Here is an 18,413-nt window from a genome sequence, read left to right as displayed (position 1 = left end):
CTTCTTTTCACACACACACTGACAGCTCTGGCACGGAGATCTTAGGCACAGGCCACTCCTGACCTAAGGCATCCTGAGGGTCTGGCTCTGGGCCCTCTACCTCCTCTCATGTATGGGGTAGACCCCACTCTCTTCTGGACCCCTGGAGAGTCACTCTCTGATGTCTTTTCTTTTTAGCCCCAACCACATCTCCTGTGTGGACCCTCACCTGGCTCCCAACAAGCACAGATAGGTTGGAAGCCCCCATGGGGGGACATAAGAGGGGTCATCAGGTAGCTTGGGAGCCACAGATTCAGGGAAGGGGAAACCAGGGCGGCCTGACTTTGGGGGCTGATCTCCCGGGCCCTGGGCTGGTGGGAAGCTACCTTCAGGGTCCGCCGTCGCCTAAGTAGAGAAACATGAACCATCTGATGTGATTAGGAAGAACTCCATGTTCTCATAATGATGGGTGGGTGTCCCCAGAGGGGAGTCCATATGGGAGACCTTGCACACATGTCCCAGCCCTCCTGCTCTTGGCCTCCTGTCACCATGGAGAGGACAGTGCCAGGCTTGACTTTAACTGGTTGCAGAGATCTCAGGTCTCAGCTACCGTCGGCCTGAGGGATCCTTAGGAGCTGCCTCTGGCCCCTCTCCCATTCCTTTCACACTTTGGGGACCTTATCCCATTCTCTATTCTGGTCCCCTGGCCAATCACTGTCTTCTTTGTGTCCTTCTTTGTTCTGATCACTTCTCCAGAGGGGACCTCTGACCATCCCTCCGTCAATGGCTCTGAGACCAGGTAGGTCAGGGATTTTGCCACTGGGAGGGAGGTCTTGGGAACAGAGGGCCCGAGTAGCTCCTGAACCTTGGAATCAGGTCCAGGGCACCCAAGGATCCTTCTCTGGTGAGTTGGGCCATAGGGCTCAGCTATGGAGCCCCCGGGCCAGGACTGAGAGTTTGATAGAGAGGAACGGGGAAGAGGATGCAGGTTGTTAATTGTGGAGGAACCATGAAAAAGACAGTTCAGCATGAATTTCTGTCAAGAGACAAAATGGAACCCAGAAATTGTGGAATCTGGAGGCTGTGTTTGTGTGTTGAAGGGTGAGTGTGAAGAGAGTGACACAGCCTGGGGCAGACGGTGGCCGGAGAGGTCAGCAAGAGAAAGGTGAGAGGAGCACTCTCACATTCTGCTCCTATCCTTGTGGTCATGGGTTTGGAGGCCATGACGGCCTCCCCTCACTGTGGGAACAGGCTGCCGTAGACTAGGTCACAGGCGCTCCAGGGGACCATGAAGCACAGCAAAAGTCATGGACGATTGATGAAAACAGACAACCAATTGGCAGAGCGTTTTCTCCCCAGCCCTCTCCTCCTGCAAACTCCAAGGTGGGTAGATTACTAACAGACTCTCTGTTAGGGAGTTTCAAGGTGAAACCCTAACCAGAGGACAAGCATGGCAGCTAATGGCGGTCCCTAGGGTCTTGTGCTCTAGGGCAGGAGTCCCCAAGCCTGTTGGAAACTGGGCCGCGGAGCAGGAGGTGAGTGGTGAGCCAGTGAAGCTCATCTTGTTTATAGCCTTTTTTCATAGTTTGCATCACTGCCTGAGCTCTGCCTCCTGTCAAATGAGTGGCAGCATGAGATTCTCATAGTGTCTTCAACAGTTGTGAACTGTGCACATGAGGGTTCTAGGTTGCATGCTCCTTATGAGAATCGAATGACTGATGACCTGTCACTGTCTCCCATCACTCCCAGATGGGGCCATCCAGCTGCAGGAAAATAAGCTCCGGGATTCCACAGCTTCTGCATGATGGGAGTTGTATAATTATTTCATTACATATTACAACATAATAATAATAATAGAAATAAAGTGCCTAGTAAATATAATGTGCTTCAATCATCCTGAAACCAGCCCCTGATTCCCGGGTCTGTGGAAAATTTGTCTTCTACAAAACAGGTCCTAGGTGCCAAAAAGGTTGGGGACTGCCTGCTATAGGGCTTTTTCCTCTCACTTTTAACTCTCAATGGGCAGAGGATTTAGCCTTCCTTTCTTCCCCATTACCAGATCTGTGTCTAATACGCCCTGTGGAATCTGAGTTCATGAGCCAAATAACTAGGCTTCTTAGTAGAAGCACTGCCTTAAAACAATGACAACACACCCAACAATAGAAGCCTGTGAAGCAGAACTGTGGGAACTGCCCATCCCATGGGAACTCTAAGTACCTATGATCATCTGGCTAAAGGGGTGAGGGGAGACATGAACTATGTGGATCATGAGGAAGATCCATTGGAAAAGAAAAGCCAAATGGTAAACCTAGTTCTAAAAAGTGTTATTGACCACAGCACGTGTGATAAAAGATGGCTGGCCAGTGAGCTGTAAGAAGAGTGAGGAATTCTCATGGCAGGTCCTGGAAAGCTTTGGAGATTTAAACATCAAAGAGAAGTTAGCAGAAGTGATGAGAAAAGAAGATGTATTAACCGATGAGTATCAAAAACCCGTGGGAGATAAAGGATGAAAGAAAGAAATATTTGAATAAAGAATCTAGGGAAGGTTTTAAAACTGTAGAAGACGAAAAGATCTCACACTGAAAAAGATCGTATGTTGCCAAATAGGGGAAAACAGCAAACACACACACACACACACACACACACACACACACACTCACCACACACACCACACACACACACCTCTAGACCCATTATGTAAAAGGAGAAAACATGAAAAATAGACAGAAAACATCTGAAGGGTTTCAAATCACCTACAAAGCAAAAAGATGAGATTTCTCTCTGAGTTCTTAAGAGGAACACTATAGGTAGGAAGACAATTGAGTAATATTTCTAAATTAGTAGAGAAAAACTTTGTATCTAGTGTTTTGCATTCAGCCAAATTGTCACTCCATCGTGAAATCATAAAACTTCTGGATTCTCAAGGCCTCAAAAGGTTAGCCACATGCAAAGATCCCAACTGAAAACGGTCCTGGAGGAAGGACTCGGCTAGGATGAAAAATAACCCCTGGAGATGCTGCAAGAGGTGTACCCAGCGTCTTGACAAAGTTTATTTTTACCTTTTTTTATTCATAGAAAAGGTAGCTAAGAGCAAAATGAAGAACGAGAGAAAATACATTCACGATCATTGAAAAATAACATTCTAGACCAGTGATCCCAAAGCTTTTTGGCACCAGGGACTGGTTTCGTGGAAGACAAGTTCTCTATGACTAGGACAGCGGGATGATTTCAGGATGATTCAAGCGCATTATTGTTGTTGTGTACTTTATTTCTATTATTATTACATTGCAGTATATAATAAGGTAATGATACAACTCACCATAATGTAGGATCTGTGGGAGCCCTGAGCTTGTATTCCTGCAACTAGACGGTCTCATGTTGGGGTGATGTGAGACAATGACAGATCATCAGGTGTTTGATTTTCATAAGGAGCATACAACCTAGATGCCTGGTATGTGCAGTTCACAATAGGGTTTGTGCTACTGTGGAATCTAATGCCACCACTGCTCTGATAGAAGGTGGAGATCAGGCAGTGATGCACATGATGGGGAGATGCTGTGAATACAGATTAAATTTCTCTCACTTGTGCACCACACACCTCTTGCTGTGTGGCCTGATTCCTAACAGGCCAGGAACTGGTACCGGTCTGTGGCTCAGGGGTTGGGGACCCCTGTACTAGACAATATCAACACGGGGTAAGAAGCCCACACTAGAAGCCCATGAAAGGATGGTTGGGTACTTGCCTCAAGAGACAAGCTCAATGTAGCAACTGTATTAAATCAATGTAGATATGAGTGAGTCTTCAGTTTACATCAAGAGAATGTCTATCCTTTCATCCAGCAAAATGAAACTCTAGCCAAAGGAAAGTTCGATACAAATTTTAAAAAAAGTTAAGCACAATAAATGAAAATAGGAAATAAAAAGGTAGAATTAAGTCCTAACATAAATGCAATTCTAATAAATTTAAGTGGATTAAACTCACAAAATAAGGACAGAGACACTGTTTGAGTTTTAAAAATTGCAATGTTATAAGAGATAGATTCACTTACAAAAAGATCTTAAAAAGTTGAAAAAGTCAGAAAAATATATTTTACTATTAGGAAACAAAATAAACTGTTCTGGCACTCTTAATATTGAACAAAATAGAATTTAAGGCAAAATATTATGTCTATACATTTGTCTATAAAATAGACAAAGATATGTAATATATACTGATGAAAGATGCACTTGAATGTGAAAATAGAGCCATCCTAAACATATGAGGGCCTAAATTTTGGCCATGAGATGTATGAAGCAACACTATGAGAAATGCAAGAAGTAAATATTAGCTATTGTAGTGGGAGGCTCACATACCTCTCAGAAGAACAAAGACCAATGAGACAAAAACCAAATAGGGGGGTTTAAGTTCTAAGCCAAATAACTAATGAATTCCAGGTACTATGCCATCATATAATATTTATAAATATGTTTTATATATATATATATATATATATAATCAGATGTATAAGAATATAGGATAAATATGTAATAAATTATAATTTTAAATAAATAGTTTCAAATATGTAAACATGTAGTTTAAGATTGAAAAATGTTCTAAACTATATAAACATATTACATATGTTTTATAAAATACAGTATTCATGAATAGATATTATATAAACTGTGTATAAGTACTAAAACATGTTTATAACCCTCTCCATAATTAAAAACAGATAGTATACATTCTGTAAAGTACATGGAGTGTATTTACAAAAGGACACCTTGTATGAAGACATAAAAGAAGTGTGAAGAAATTTCAGAGAATCAATATGACACAGAATATATTCTCCAAACCTAACGCAATGACATTAGGAATGCATAAGAGGGCTGGGAGTGTTGGCTCACGCCTGTAATCCAAGCACTTTGGAGGCCAAGGCGGGTGGATCACCTGAGGTCGGGAGCTCAAGATCAGCCTGACCAATATGGTGAAAACCCATCTTATAAAAAAAAAAAATTAAAAAAAAAAAGGAATGCATAAGAGGAGTAAAGATAAAATAGTACTTTTCAAACTAATTATTAATATATTCATATGTGAATTATTAAGTATGTAATAAAATATATTTTGATATATGACCACTACATATCAAAAAGTATGGGGCATAGTTAATGTTGGAGAGCAATTAGTAGCTTTGAATACATTTGTTGGAAAACATGAAAGTTTTCCAATTAATGAGCTAAGGAAGCATCTTAAGAAGATGGAACATGAGCGGCAGAGCAAGCCCAAAGAATCATAAAGGAGGGAAAGAATCATGGTAACAGCTGAAATAAATAGTTGGAAATGAAGATCAAAGAAAGTCATAATTCATTCTTTGAAAGTTTAAAAAGATAGCCATATTGTTGTCAAGACAAATGAAGAGAAAAGGACATGATAATAACAAATTGAAGAAAAAAGAATATAACCATGCATTCATTCTATAGAGATTTTAAAATAAATAAATTAGTGTTACATGTAAATTTTACGTGCCATGAAAGAAGTAGCACTCAAATATAAATTCTGTCAGCAAGGCAATTTACTGCTATAGAAAGGTGCATCTCCTAGATGGAGCAATGGCCAGCACACACCTGGACAAGGGAGGTGAAGGGGTTCTTATACTTGATGCAGGTAGCCCCTACTGCTGCTTTGTTCCCCAATTGGCCAGGGTTAGGCCACACGGTCTAAGGTAATTCTGATTGGGTATTTTAACGAGAGCAGGGGTATGAGCCAGAATGGCAGGGTGAGTGAGTGGCGGGAAAACTGGATATGGAACAGGTAACTAAAGGTGACTCAGGTCAGAGCAGGTGAGCAGGGGTGACTCAGGTCAAAGCAGGTGACTGAGATGAGTCAGGACGGAGCAGGTGACCTGGATGAGTCAGGATGGAGCAGGGGATTAGGGGAACAGATGTAAACTACTGATTAGAACTGGTGAAAATGGTTGTTTACTGAAAGCACGAGGAAGTTAAACTTTAAAATGAAGGACAAAGAACTGAACATACTGACATACTGATTCATTGAAAAGAAATTTAGAACTCGTTGTATCCAACATTCTGAACAAAATCTTGCTGTTTTAAATCTTAGAAGTGCACAAATTTCTAAAAACATGAACTGCAAAGACTAACACAAAAAGAAACAGGTTTCAGTAGATTAATAAATAAGAAAACTGAAATGTTAGATAAGCATCATCCTCACAGAAAATTCAAGGCTCACATGGTTTCACAGGCAACACAATCTTTTAAGAAACATTTGACTGATATTTCATACAAGATGTTGCAGAAAATAGAAGAGAAGCAGAAACGGCCCAGGTCATTTGAAGGGGCTAGTGTCATCAAAGTCTCAAAACCAGTTAAGGGGGATACAAGAAAACTAAATTATAGGTCCATTTCTCTGAGGCACATGGAGTCAATTCACAAATTATCATTAGCCAACTGAATTCAACAGTGTATCAAAAAGAAGACTGTATTATGATTGAGTAGAGTTTTATCACAAAACAGAAAGGATTCTTCAACTTCAGAAAATCTAATCTTAGATTAGTTTACTTACTAATGTAAGTGATCTTGGATTACATCATTTATTAATATAAGTAAACTAAATCATTAACTACAGGAAAAAAGTCAACTGATGCACAAAATGCATTTGGGAACCTTCAGCACATTATGTCATATGAAAAAACTCTTATAAAATAGAAATAAGAACAGATAGCTTGGTAAAGGTTGTACACCAATGATCACAATAAACATTATTTAGTAGAGAAAGCATAAAGTCAAATTAAGGATTTCCACAGCTACCATTAATGCCTTCTATAATATTAGAGGTTCTGATCAATGCTTGAAGGAAAGGAAAGCAGGTTACAGGAAAGAAGATGAGACAAGAAGAGGGAAAAACTGTCGTGACTGGCAGATGACGGGATCATCTACCCAGAAAAAGAAGGAGAAACAGCAAACTATTAGATTTCACAAGAGAGTTTAGCAAGGCTGCCAGTTACAAAAGCAACGAATATACGTCACAAGGAGACCTCTATAAGGAATAATCATTTAGGAAAATAAGATAGTTTTCATTACAGTGACAAAATCATTAAGTTTCTAGAAAGAATTAATTTAAGCAAGACCTATTTGGAGAAAAGTATAAAATGCTAAAAAATGACAGGTGATCTGAATAAATAGAAATAATACAGGACTTTGGAAGAGGCAGTAACATTGTAGAGACATCAATTTCCCCCAAATTAAAAAGCCTTTCAATGTAATCCCAAACACAACTTGTTTACATTTGCAAAGAACTTTAAAATTTTACTCTAAAATTATACCCAAAAAAAAGAAGATACATAACTATCTAAGTCAACCATGAAAATGTGACGATAAAAAGAGCTCACTGGCTTTACCATATATTAATATTGAGATAGAAAGCTGCTAAGACCACAAGAGAAAAGCAGATTTGCTGGGACAGGGAAGTCCCAGAACCAGAGCTAGTTAGGCCAGGAGTGGGTACCTGGGAGGATCCCTGGGATCAGCAGACAGGAGGTCTAGGTCTGTGCTCTGTCACTGCTTGTAAGGGTCTGGTCAGGTCCTGTGCAGTCTCTGGGCCTCATTCCTTCAGGTGTGATATCTGGCTGGTCTTGACGATGCACTTGGCTCTGATTCCTAAGAGACTCCTGATGGTCCTGTCCTACCTGACCTGATTAGGGAGAGTTCCCGCTCCCCCGGCTCTATCCCTCCTCTTCCCTAAACTCCAATCCCTTGTTCTTCCCCTGGCCAGCATTTTCCTCCACTCAAGACTTTGAGGTTCCTTCTGACCAGGTCTCCTCTCAGTCCCAGAGACCTCTGCGACCCCTGCTCCACACCCCTGTCATAGTCAATTCAGGGTGGGCCCTTATACAAACAGCTCCAGCCACAAGGAGCCTGCTTTAGGGACACTGCAGGAGCAGGTGACATCCTGGCCCAAGTCCATCCTCTTTTCTCCTTCCCTGCTGCAGGAAATCAAGGGCTCCCCTCTGCCTTGGCTCAGCTGGCCCCAGACTCCTGATCTTTGTGCTGTGTGGACTCCTCCTGGCCAAGGGGCTGATACTGTGAGTTCTGTTTGTGCTCCTGACCTGCAGGTGCCACCAGTGAGTGGGGCCTGGCTTTGGCCTGGGGGGGCAATGGAACTGGATCCAGATTCTGTTTCTAGAAAGATGTCTAGGAAGAAGCAGCCAGATCACAGAGGCAGGAAAAATGACAGCTGAGAACAATTTATATATGTGTTTCCTGGGAGGCCTAGGTGGGTGGATCACGTGATCAAGAGATTGCGACCACCCTGGCTAACACAGTGAAACTAAAATACAAACTATGTATGTATAAATACAATGTTTGCATTTATATACGATATACAAATACAATATACAAATTTATATAAAATATACAAATATAATACAAATGTTTGTATTTGCATAAATGAAACTAAAATTACAAAATATTAGCTGGGTGTGGTGGTGTGCACCTGTGGTCCCAGCTACTTGGAGTGCTGAGGCAGGAGAACTGCTTAAACCTGGGAGGCCACTTCACTCCACTGCATTTCAGCCTGGGTGACAGAGTGAGAATCTGTCTCAAAAACAAAATGAAACAAAACAAGCAAATAATAAATACGTGTTTCCTTACAATCTCTGCCTTCCTGCAGAAACAAACCTTAGAAAAAGAGAGACTTTCCAGGAGTCCCATCCCAGGGCTCTGCCTCCGTCTTTGTCCTGAGAGGAACAAGGCCAGAAGGGCAAAGCTGAGAGTGACTGAGTTTAGGAGACAAAAAGGGGCAGAGCAGGAAGCAGGTGACAGGGAGAAAGGCGGGAAAGAGGAAGAACAGGTAACAGGAACAGGGAGAGACAAAGGGGCAGAAAAGAGGGTCGGGGAGAGCATCACTTCCGTTCCTGACTTTCCTCCTCTCATCCCATCTCAGGACAGCAGCGATGGAGGTTTCTGATTGTCCTAGCCCAGCCCTGCGTCAGGACCCTTGGGTGTGTGAGCCACAGCATGGATCCAGGATGAATCCCAGTTCTTTCCCCGTCTAGCTATTGGGAGCCACCCTAAGCATCAGGCCCCACCTTCCCATGAGGAAAGGCCAGTGCCAAGCCTGTTGGAGAGAATGTTCAACCCCCAATCTCCCTGGTGGTGACCTCTCACCCCTGCACTGAGCCCTCTTACATCTACTTTCGCTGCCCTGACTTCTGCCATTGGGAAGACCCTGGCGGGGGTTTCTGCATCCTGGTCAATGCCCAGCTCAGCATCTTCAGCTGCGCCCGGCTCCTCCTCTCCAGCATTCTGTGGTTCTCTCAGCCCCGCCTCAGCAGGTTTGCAGGATGCCTCACATTTTCCCTGTTTGTTGCCTGTGTTCTGCCTGAGAGTCCTATGACTTTCCTTTTGTGCTTAATTAAATTCAGCCTCTGAACTGAAACTTGCTCAGGTACAACTGAGCAAGAGGGCAGATGTATCCCCTCACCCTCCCCGTCTCCCACCCCAGATATCCTAAATGAGAGATAAATGACTTAAAATAAACGATAAAATTGAAACTAAGAAAGCTGTTATCAGCAGACCAAAAAATGAGGAATATCTATAAGTAAAAGAAAAAATCAGATGCGTTAAAATGACGTGAGCAGGTGACTCCGCAGCGTAACATTCATCCGTAAATGGAACCTGATAATCCAGGGCCGAAATTTCGTTTGCTTAACATGTGAGGAGATTCATAGCCTAAAAGAGAAAATTAAGTTGAACTAACAATAATTGATGGTGGATGAAAGATAAATGTTTCGGGGAACAGAAGAGGAGCACATATTTATGAAACAAGAAGAGGCACAGTCATTTTCCAACTAACATCTAGCAAGGCTAGGATTGACCACTTAGAATGGGGGTCCACCAAGGACAACCAATTTGGGGTACCAGTGCATAGCAGCTGAATGCCAGCCCTGAAAAAGACCACCTTAAAGACAGCACCATTTTCTTTTCCTCTTTTGGGGTTGGGCCCTCCAACAGAAGACTCCTCATGTATATCTCAGCTCCTGCCTCGTGACCATCACCTATCTGTGAGAGGCATCACTTTTGCTTTGTTTCTTTATTTTGTTAATCTTCATGTCCTATTTCCACTTCCCTTCCTCTCTGAGGCAACCACTCTAATGCATTTGATATGTAACCTTAAATTTGAATGTATTCTTGTAAAGCATGCAGTATTCTTTTTTCCTGTGACTATGTGTTAACTTACTTAGAAGAAATTGTGATAGGCCTTTTTCATATGCTTGTCTTACTCCGTGCTGGGAGCATATACAGAGCCCACTTTTTTTTCAGTGCTTATTCCATTGTGTACATATCCCACAGTGCCTCATTCCGATCTCAGGGTGCATGTGCTGTTTTACCTTCACTTCTTCATATCATAAATAATGCTGCGATGAATACGCTCCATCATGTTCTCTTGTGGACTCCTGTGAGACTTCCTTTAGGATTTATACGCAGGTGGCATCAGCTGGGTTGTAGGATCTCAGACATCTAATTAATACTGCCAGCTTGTGCCGCCTGAAACATGAATCTAGATACTAGAGATTATATGTTTTCTGTGAGTCTATGTGAAGTACACAGCACCACGTATAAAATGGTATTGCCAATAAAAAAAAAAGGAAGGCAAGAATAAACATAGCTGAGTGATGCTACATGGAGGCCAGATGTATGATTATCTCTACTTTTGTGTATGCTTGGAAATTTTCATAATTAAAGTGATAGCTAAAAATAAAACACTTGCATGTTGAAGCCACTGCTATTTGGTTTTCAGTCGTATGTGACTGAACCCAATCCTTTCTTTATTTATCTAACTTATACTGCAGTGGGTCGGGACAAGTTTACTTGTAGTAGGAAATATTGAGCTTCACTTAAAGAACGTTGGTAGTGGGATGAAAATGGGCTAAATAAAAATAGATCTTCCATAATCAGATGCTAAGAGATAGCATTTAGCTATAACTTTTAAATATTTTATCTTAACATCGTTAGCCTCAAAATTGTCATAATTCCCTTAACCAGAATTTTCAAGCAGATGGTAAATTCTGTGTCATAAGTTAACAACTAAAAATATATATCTTCCTTTAAAATTTTGAATATTTTTTATTGTTTTCTCACCTTCATAGTGTTGCTATGGAAACGTCTGATAATAATCCGATACTTATTCATCTTTACTGACCAATTTTATCTCTGGAACATTTTATAATTTGCTCTTTGAAATTTTTATTATAATGTGTTTAATGTGGGGTATTTAGTTATCCATCGTTGTTTCTTCTTCTTCTTCTTCCCCGTCTTCTCCTCCTCCTCCTCTCCCTCAGCCGCCTCCTCCTCCTCCTCCTCCTCCTCCTCCTTCTTCTTCTTCTTTCTCCTTCTCCTTCAAGCGGAAAAGGGGGAGTAGAGTGGGGGAGAGGGTTGGGAAGCCCGGTAACAAAAAGGGGGAAAAGGGAGGGATGAGGAAGCCAAAAGACTACAGTACCCGGTATTGCCAGGTGGTCTCCCATCCAAGTCCTAACCAGGTCCGACCCTGCTTAGCTTCCAAGATCAGAGGAGATGGGGCACGTTCAAGGTGGTATGGTATGGCCATAGACGCCTGCATCGACTCCTGGCTGCCACGAGAGCCCCCGGGGCTGCAGGGGTGGACGGCCACAAGGAGGTCCCACGCTGTCACGGGGGCGCAGGTGGGCAGACAAAGGGGAGAAGAATTACGGGGCGGTTGGGAAGCCAGGCAACAAAAGGGTGAAAGATGGAGGGAGCCGAAAGCCAAAAGCTTAATTTTTTTTTTCCCTTTTTTTTTTTTTTTTGCTTTTTGGTTTTTTTTTTGGGGTACATGTGAAGAACATGCAAGATCGTTGCATAGGTACACACGTGGCAGTGTGATTTGCTGCCTTCCTCCCCATCACCTACCTCTGGCATCTCTCCCCTTGCTATCTCTCCCCAGCTCCCCACCCCCTACCGTCCCTCCCCTATTTCCCCCCAACTGACCGAGGGTGTAGTGTTCCCCTCCCTGTGTCCATGTGTTCTCATTGTTCAACACCCGCCTATGAGTGAGAACATGCGGTGTTTGATCTTCTGCTCTTCTGTCAGTTTGCTGAGAATGATGGTTTCCAGGTTCATCCATGTCCCTACAAAGGACCCAAACTCATCGTTTTTGATGGCTGCATAATATTCCATGGTGTATATGTGCCACATTTTCCCTGTCCAGTCTGTCATCGATGGGCATTTGGGTTGGTTCCAGGTCTTTGCTATTGTAAACAGTGCTGCAATGAACATTCTTGTGCACGTGTCCTTATAGTAGAAAGATTTATAATCCTTTGGATATATACCCAGTAATGGGATTGCTGGGTCAAATGGAAGTTCTATTTCTAGGTCCTTGAGGAATCGCCACACTGTCTTCCACAATGGTTGAACTAATTTACACTTCCACCAACAGTGTAAAAGTGTTCCTATTTCTCCACATCCTCTCCAGCATCTGTTGTCTCCAGATTTTTTAATGATTGCCATTCTAACTGGTGTGAGATGGTATCTCAATGTAGTTTTGATTTGCATTTCTCTGATGACCAGTGATGATGAGCATTTTTTCATATGTTTGTTGGCCTCACGTATGTCTTCTTTTGTAAAGTATCTGTTCATATCCTTTGCCCACTTTTGAATGGGCTTGTTGTTTTTTTCTTGTAAATCTGTTTTAGTTCTTTGTAAATTCTGGATATCAGCCCTTTGTCAGATGGGTAAACAGCAAAACTTTTTTCCCAATCTGTTGGTTGCTGATTCACTCTAATGACTGTTTCTTTTGCTGTGCAGAAGCTGTGGAGTTTGATTAGGTCCCATTTGTCTATTTTGGCTTTTGTTGTCAATGCTTTTGGTGTTTTGGTCATGAAGTCCTTGCCTACGCCTATGTCCTGAATGGTTTTGCCTAGATTTTCTTCTAGGGTTTTTATGGTGTTAGGTCTTATGCTTAAGTCTTTAATCCAACTGGAGTTAATTTTAGTGTAAGGTGTCAGGAAGGGGTCCAGTTTCTGTTTTCTGCACATGGCTAGCCAGTTTTCCCAACACCATTTATTAAGCAGGGAATCCTTTCCCCATCGCAAAAGCTTAATTATCCATTCTGTTTGGAACTCTCTGGACACATTCAATATGATGTCTTACGTATTTGTTCAATTTGGGAAAATTATTATTTTTTCAAGTACTTATTCTACTCCATTTACTCCCTTTTCTCCTTTCAGGACTTCTTTGAGGAGATATTGACATTTCTATTTCTATCCTCCATAACTCTTGATGTTTCTCTTACACTGTCTTTCACCTTTATTCCTTCTTAATGCCTTTAGGGAGTCCTCCTTGACTCTCCCTTACCTACTCATTCTTCTGCTAGTCATTGCATTCAGAGTTCTTTATTTCAACAATGATCATTTTCTTAATCCATATTTCAAATTTTTTCTTCTTCATTATTGCTTGCTCCTGTTTTATACTTCTAATGTTGTCCCTTATTGCTCTAAGAATATCTATTATGCTTATTTAAATCATTGTTCTCCCACTGGTTCTTCTTTCTCTGTAATATTCAATTTATTTCTCTGTAAGAAATTTGTTCAATTTGTTATCTTTTTAATAGTATTTGGTAATTTTTCTTGTGTTCTCATTTTTTATTCCCTTTTCACCTCTTTTTTTGAGGATCAGTGAATTACTGCAGATTTCACTGCATAAGGAAGCCCCAGAGGCAAATAGAGTTGATGAGTTTGCCATAAACTGTCCAAATATGTAGATACATTTACTGTATCACAAAGATAGCCGTTCACATCAGTGACTGTATTTAACAATGAAAACAGAGTGCATTTAACTATTTGGAAAAAATTAAATGTTACTCTCTTTTCATACTACAATCTAAAATAAATTTTACATAGATCAAAGAATTAAGTGTTAAGTGAGAAAATGTTAAAGAACTATAAGAAATAACTCTATAAGGATTCAATTCTAGTAAGGGCAGGCATAAACAACCAATATAAGAGAGGCAGAAATCACAGAGAAAAAAGGCTGAGAAATTTTCCAGAATTAAAATTTTAAAACTAATCTATATCCGAAATAAGTCATAAAGAAAATGAACAAGAAAATAACAAACTCAAAAAAGTTTTTTTGGAATTAAACTAGAAATCAGTAGCAGAATAACAGAAAGATATTTGGGAACTAAAAACTACAATAACCAAAATTAAAAGCTCACTAGATAGACACCATAGGGGAGTAGAGATGACAGCGGATATAATTAGTGAACTAGAAGACAGATCAATAAAGTTCAGTCAGTCTGAACAGAGAGAAAACAGACTGAAAACAAATTAACAAAACCTCAGCTATCTGTAGGACGTTACCACAAGAGCTAACTTTTGAATTGTCAGAGTCCCAGAAGTGAAGGAGGAAAAGTGTGGGACTAAAACATTATTCCAAGAAATTCTCAAATTTGGTCAAAGACTTAAAGTTACTGATCCAAGAAAGCTTTTGAGGTTGATGGCACTCTTCTCTCTTGATTATGGCATTGGATACAAGTCTCCAGAAGTCTCAGAACCGTTCATTAAAAAGGGTGAATAGTACTGTATGTAAATTAGACATTAATTTTTTAATGGGAAAAATAAATGTAAAGACAAAATACACTGCTGCTGTGTTAAGTCAAATGAAGAATGTAAAAGTTTAATGTATATACATTTTTAATGATTTTGACAAATGCTTCCAAATTTCTCTCAAGAAAGGTTGAATCCAGTGCATACTTCCCCGATCGGAGAATGAGTGTTTGATTCCTTCCAGCCTCGTCAGCACAGTGATCCCAAGGGTCACACTTTTGATCGCTGGCTCAGCGCTGGACACACTTCAGGGGTTTCACAGAAGCACAGATTCCAGGCACTCAAAGTCCCACAAGAGAAAAATCCCCACTCCTGAAGCAACTTACTGTTCCGATGGGGGAAGTGATAAAGGAATGTACCATGTGTGTTGAGGAGAGAGATGGATTCTGAACTCAGGGAGCTCATAGCACTGGGTAGGAAACACTGAAAAAAAAAAGGGTAAATAAGAAAAACAAAACACATCTGTAAGCGGAGAAGTCTCAAGTGACAACTGTATCTCATTCCCACGCCCCCAGTGCCTACCTAGTCCCATGCATAGCAATGAGGTTGTGGGAATGAATGAACAAATGAATGAATGAATGAATGAGTTGGGAGACTATAAAAGTTTGGGTTCAGCCAAGATAAAACTACGTTGCTTGGAGTTTGGGAGTTCAAGGTCAGTTTAAGATTGTGGCCATGCAAGCTTGAGGATTTTTTGCTTTAAGTCCTGTTAAAATTAATTAAATTAGAGACCAGGCCCAAAGAGTCCCTGAGCAGACAAAAATCAGTCAGGCCTTATAAGTGACCTCAACCTTGCTTGATTTGCAAACATCAGTGAAACTTAACTTGAGCTATTTCTTGTAAATGTGTATATTAAGGAAGAACAGGACTTAAGCTCCACCAGTCAGAAGAAGCCAATGAACTTATATAAATAAGTAGGGTCTTTCCAACAGGCTAGGGCAAATAGGGGAACTGTATAACGGTAGCCAATTAAATGTTTTCTTCGCTTTACTTGTCCTGTGGGAGCCTTCCCCTTGTGTCCCGCCAGTGGAGCTCCTCCGCCTGTTCTGTTTGGAGCTGCCTGATTCATGAATTGTTGTTCGCTCAAATAATCCGTTTAAAATTTTATTGTGCCTCATTTTACTTTTTGACAGTCCCATCTAAGGAGTAGAAACGTAGCACTGGTGAGTAGGGGGAGCATACATAACCATGGGGGGGTCCAACTGGACTCCCACACACTGAAGGAGCAGGTGACACAGCTACTGGTCTGGGCCTTGGAGTAAGTGAAGGGTGTGGTCTTGGGCCAAGTGCTGGGTCATTTCCACCGGAGCTGTTGGCTGTACAGGCGAGATAGGGTTGAGCAGGAGGAAGTGGAGGGGGCTTGCCTGTGTGCTGACGGAGGCTGGAGGCACGGGAGGAAAGGGCTCTTGAGGTGAGGTGGATGAGGGGAAGCCCTGCGGTGGCTTTAGGAAGCCTGTGGGAGGGACTAGGAGTGTAGAGGGAGCTGGTGGTGAGTAGAGACGACAGGAGGAGAGGCAGAGAGAGGGATAGAGACAGGAGATGCAGGGGTAGGGCAGAGGAGGGGCCGCTGGGGTGTGCGTGTGAGTGTGTGTGTGTGTGTGTGTGTGTGTGTGTAAGAGAGAAAGTGAGACTATGTGTGTGAGTGTGAGTGTATGTGCATGCACACCCATGTATGAGAGCACAGGAAGCCCTCCCTCAACCCAAACTTTGTGGGAAACCAAAAAGATTTCAAGTAAGCCTGTAAGAGGTTATTTGCAAGAGTGAACACAAGGGACTATTCTGAGCAGACAGAAGCCTGGCAGAGAGAGAGAGGAAGGAACAGAAAGAATACATCTGCAACAAATGAATGAATTAGAGTTTATGAGAATTTCTGTGTGAATGTGTGTATGTAAGAAACTAGAGTTCACGATTTCCACCTCATTTTGAGAGCCTGCACTGCTGGGTCTCTCAGCCTGGAGGATTCAAAGAAAATCCGTACCTGAGGTTCCAGGAGCCTCACCCCAGTCCCCTAGCTGGATCCTGGTGACCAGTTCCTGGGGGAGGTTGGGGAGGGCTGGGAGCTCTCTTTCTGTTAGCTGTCTTTGGGCTGGAGCCTGAAGTTTCGAGGAAAAGAGCAGGAATAGCTGCCAGCACCGCCCTCAAAATAGGCTCAATGAACCCCTGCGGTTGGCTGGGGGCAGTGGGTCCCACACTGCCTCACTTCCGTAAATGGGCAACTTCATTTTTAGAACCCCAGGTCCTTCCCTGGCAGGCCCAGATGGCATGTCCTGTGTCGGCTGGGGCCTCACCTTGGATCCCGGGGATGCGCTGGCCCCTTGCTGGGCCTGTGACTGCCCAGCTGGATGGATTCATGGTCCCTGCGCTCCTGCTGCTGCAGCGGCCACAGGGCTGCATTTCAGGTGAGAGGAGAAAGGGCTGCCTTGTGGAGGAGGGAGTGGGAACAGAGGCAGGAGCTCTAGATCTTTATCAGAAACTTCACTTCTTTCTTTCCTGGCCCAGGTGTCTTGTTTATTTTTTTGTGGGTTGGATGAGGAGGAAGTTAGGGCTGACTTAGTGGCTCTTTACCAGAGACTGCTGGGCATGGTGGGGGGTTGGCAAAACTCACTCCCTACTGCCTGGAGAGGGGTGGGAGTTGTAGGCACACATGAACACAGTGCCCTGGAGACCCATCCCAAGGTCACCCAACTCTGTACCTCCCACAGGTAGAGAGACAGTTTCCCACTGCCAGGGCAGAAAGGGGTCTCTCCTGTGCTAAGAAATTCTAGGCTCACCCACCAAGTAATGGAGTTGGGTCATTCTGTTTAGTTTGCAAGAAACAGAGGGATGTTCAGAGAGGGCGCTGTCTCACATAGAGCCTCAGCTCTAGTGGCTGCTGGGTGGGAAGCGGGACAGATGTCCTGGGTTCTGGGCCCTTGACTGTCACAGCTCTGGGTTCCACTGGGGGAACTGGGAATCCGCTGCATGTGGGAAAAGGAAGCATGCATTGAGCACCCACAGTGTGCAAAGCACTGACCGGGGCAGAATTCTCACGGCAACCTGTGAGTGGTGTGGTGCTATTCTCTTTTGACTGATACAGAAACAGAGATATTTCTGTGTCTGTCAAGTGTCAAGTGTCTGTTTTGATATTTCGGTATCAAACAGGTGCCCCAATCACAATGTTACTTGGTAGAAACAGGGTTTCAACTCTTGTTTATTTTGACTCTAAAATGTGTGCTCTCTATTCTCTACTCTGTGGTAAAGTTTTTTTAATGTGTGTGTTTGTGGAAGGCTCTGGGTGAAATTATCAGAAGAATGAGTGCTGAGCTTGGGTTGGGCAGAGGGGTGGAGGGACCCCCGGCAGCTTTCTCCCCCCATCTGACCCCTGAGTCACCCCCACACACCAGTTCTGCTCTTTCTCTACCAGACTGTGGGTTCTGAAGGCTTGGACCACATCTTACACCTCAGCATAGAGAGCAAGACACTGCAGATGGAAAATGAATAATTGTAGAATCCTGTGGTTCCCACTCTATTGGGAGTTTGTTTCAATGTACATTTGGAGAGGCTTGATCTATGGGTTCTATGTAACTAGAATATTTTAAAACTAAACACCAGCTAGAATGAACTAAGGCAGGTTATTATTTAAAGAGGACTTCAGTGAATGTATTTGTGAAATAAATAACTATTCATGATTTTTTCAAATACTGGATTTTCTTATCTACCTAATTAGTTGGGCACTGAAATTTCAGAACTTAATGACTTGTGTTTGTGTCTGCATCTGTCTCACTGAGGGTGTGACCTGAGTCTATCCCACAAGAATTCCCTGGGAATCCCTGAAGACAGCTT

General features: G+C 42.5%; 1 protein-coding gene and 2 long non-coding RNA genes across 5 annotated transcripts in view; 2 read left to right on the top strand and 1 right to left on the bottom strand.

Annotated features, from left to right (window-relative positions):
- Positions 1–716: 716 nt before the first annotated feature.
- LOC108291380 lies at positions 717–10,612 on the top strand. The gene is made up of 3 exons (XR_001819874.2): positions 717–778; positions 7,962–8,093; positions 8,915–10,612. It is a non-coding gene; the product is annotated as an uncharacterized LOC108291380 (long non-coding RNA).
- Positions 10,613–14,640: 4,028 nt separating this feature from the next.
- Positions 14,641–16,699, bottom strand: LOC119468587. The gene is made up of 2 exons (XR_005197285.1): positions 16,570–16,699; positions 14,641–15,014 (listed from the first exon to the last, which is right to left on the bottom strand). It is a non-coding gene; the product is annotated as an uncharacterized LOC119468587 (long non-coding RNA).
- LOC108291379 (trem-like transcript 2 protein) overlaps positions 15,011–18,413 on the top strand; it is a 31,124-nt gene continuing 27,721 nt past the window's right edge. For 2 of the 3 annotated variants that reach the window (XM_037732508.1, XM_037732509.1), the window contains exon 1: positions 15,013–16,990. In XM_037732508.1, the coding sequence (XP_037588436.1) occupies positions 16,744–16,990 (247 nt within the window). In that variant the 5' untranslated portion in view covers positions 15,013–16,743. Of the gene's footprint in view, positions 16,991–18,413 lie in introns of all 3 variants that reach the window. The other variant, XM_017511732.2, reaches the window with a different exon arrangement.

The sequence above is a fragment of the Cebus imitator genome, unplaced genomic scaffold (assembly GCF_001604975.1).
Source record: "Cebus imitator isolate Cc_AM_T3 unplaced genomic scaffold, Cebus_imitator-1.0 Scaffold451, whole genome shotgun sequence".
Taxonomy (NCBI): domain Eukaryota; kingdom Metazoa; phylum Chordata; class Mammalia; order Primates; family Cebidae; genus Cebus; species Cebus imitator.
This window is presented reverse-complemented; position numbering and strand designations above follow the sequence as displayed.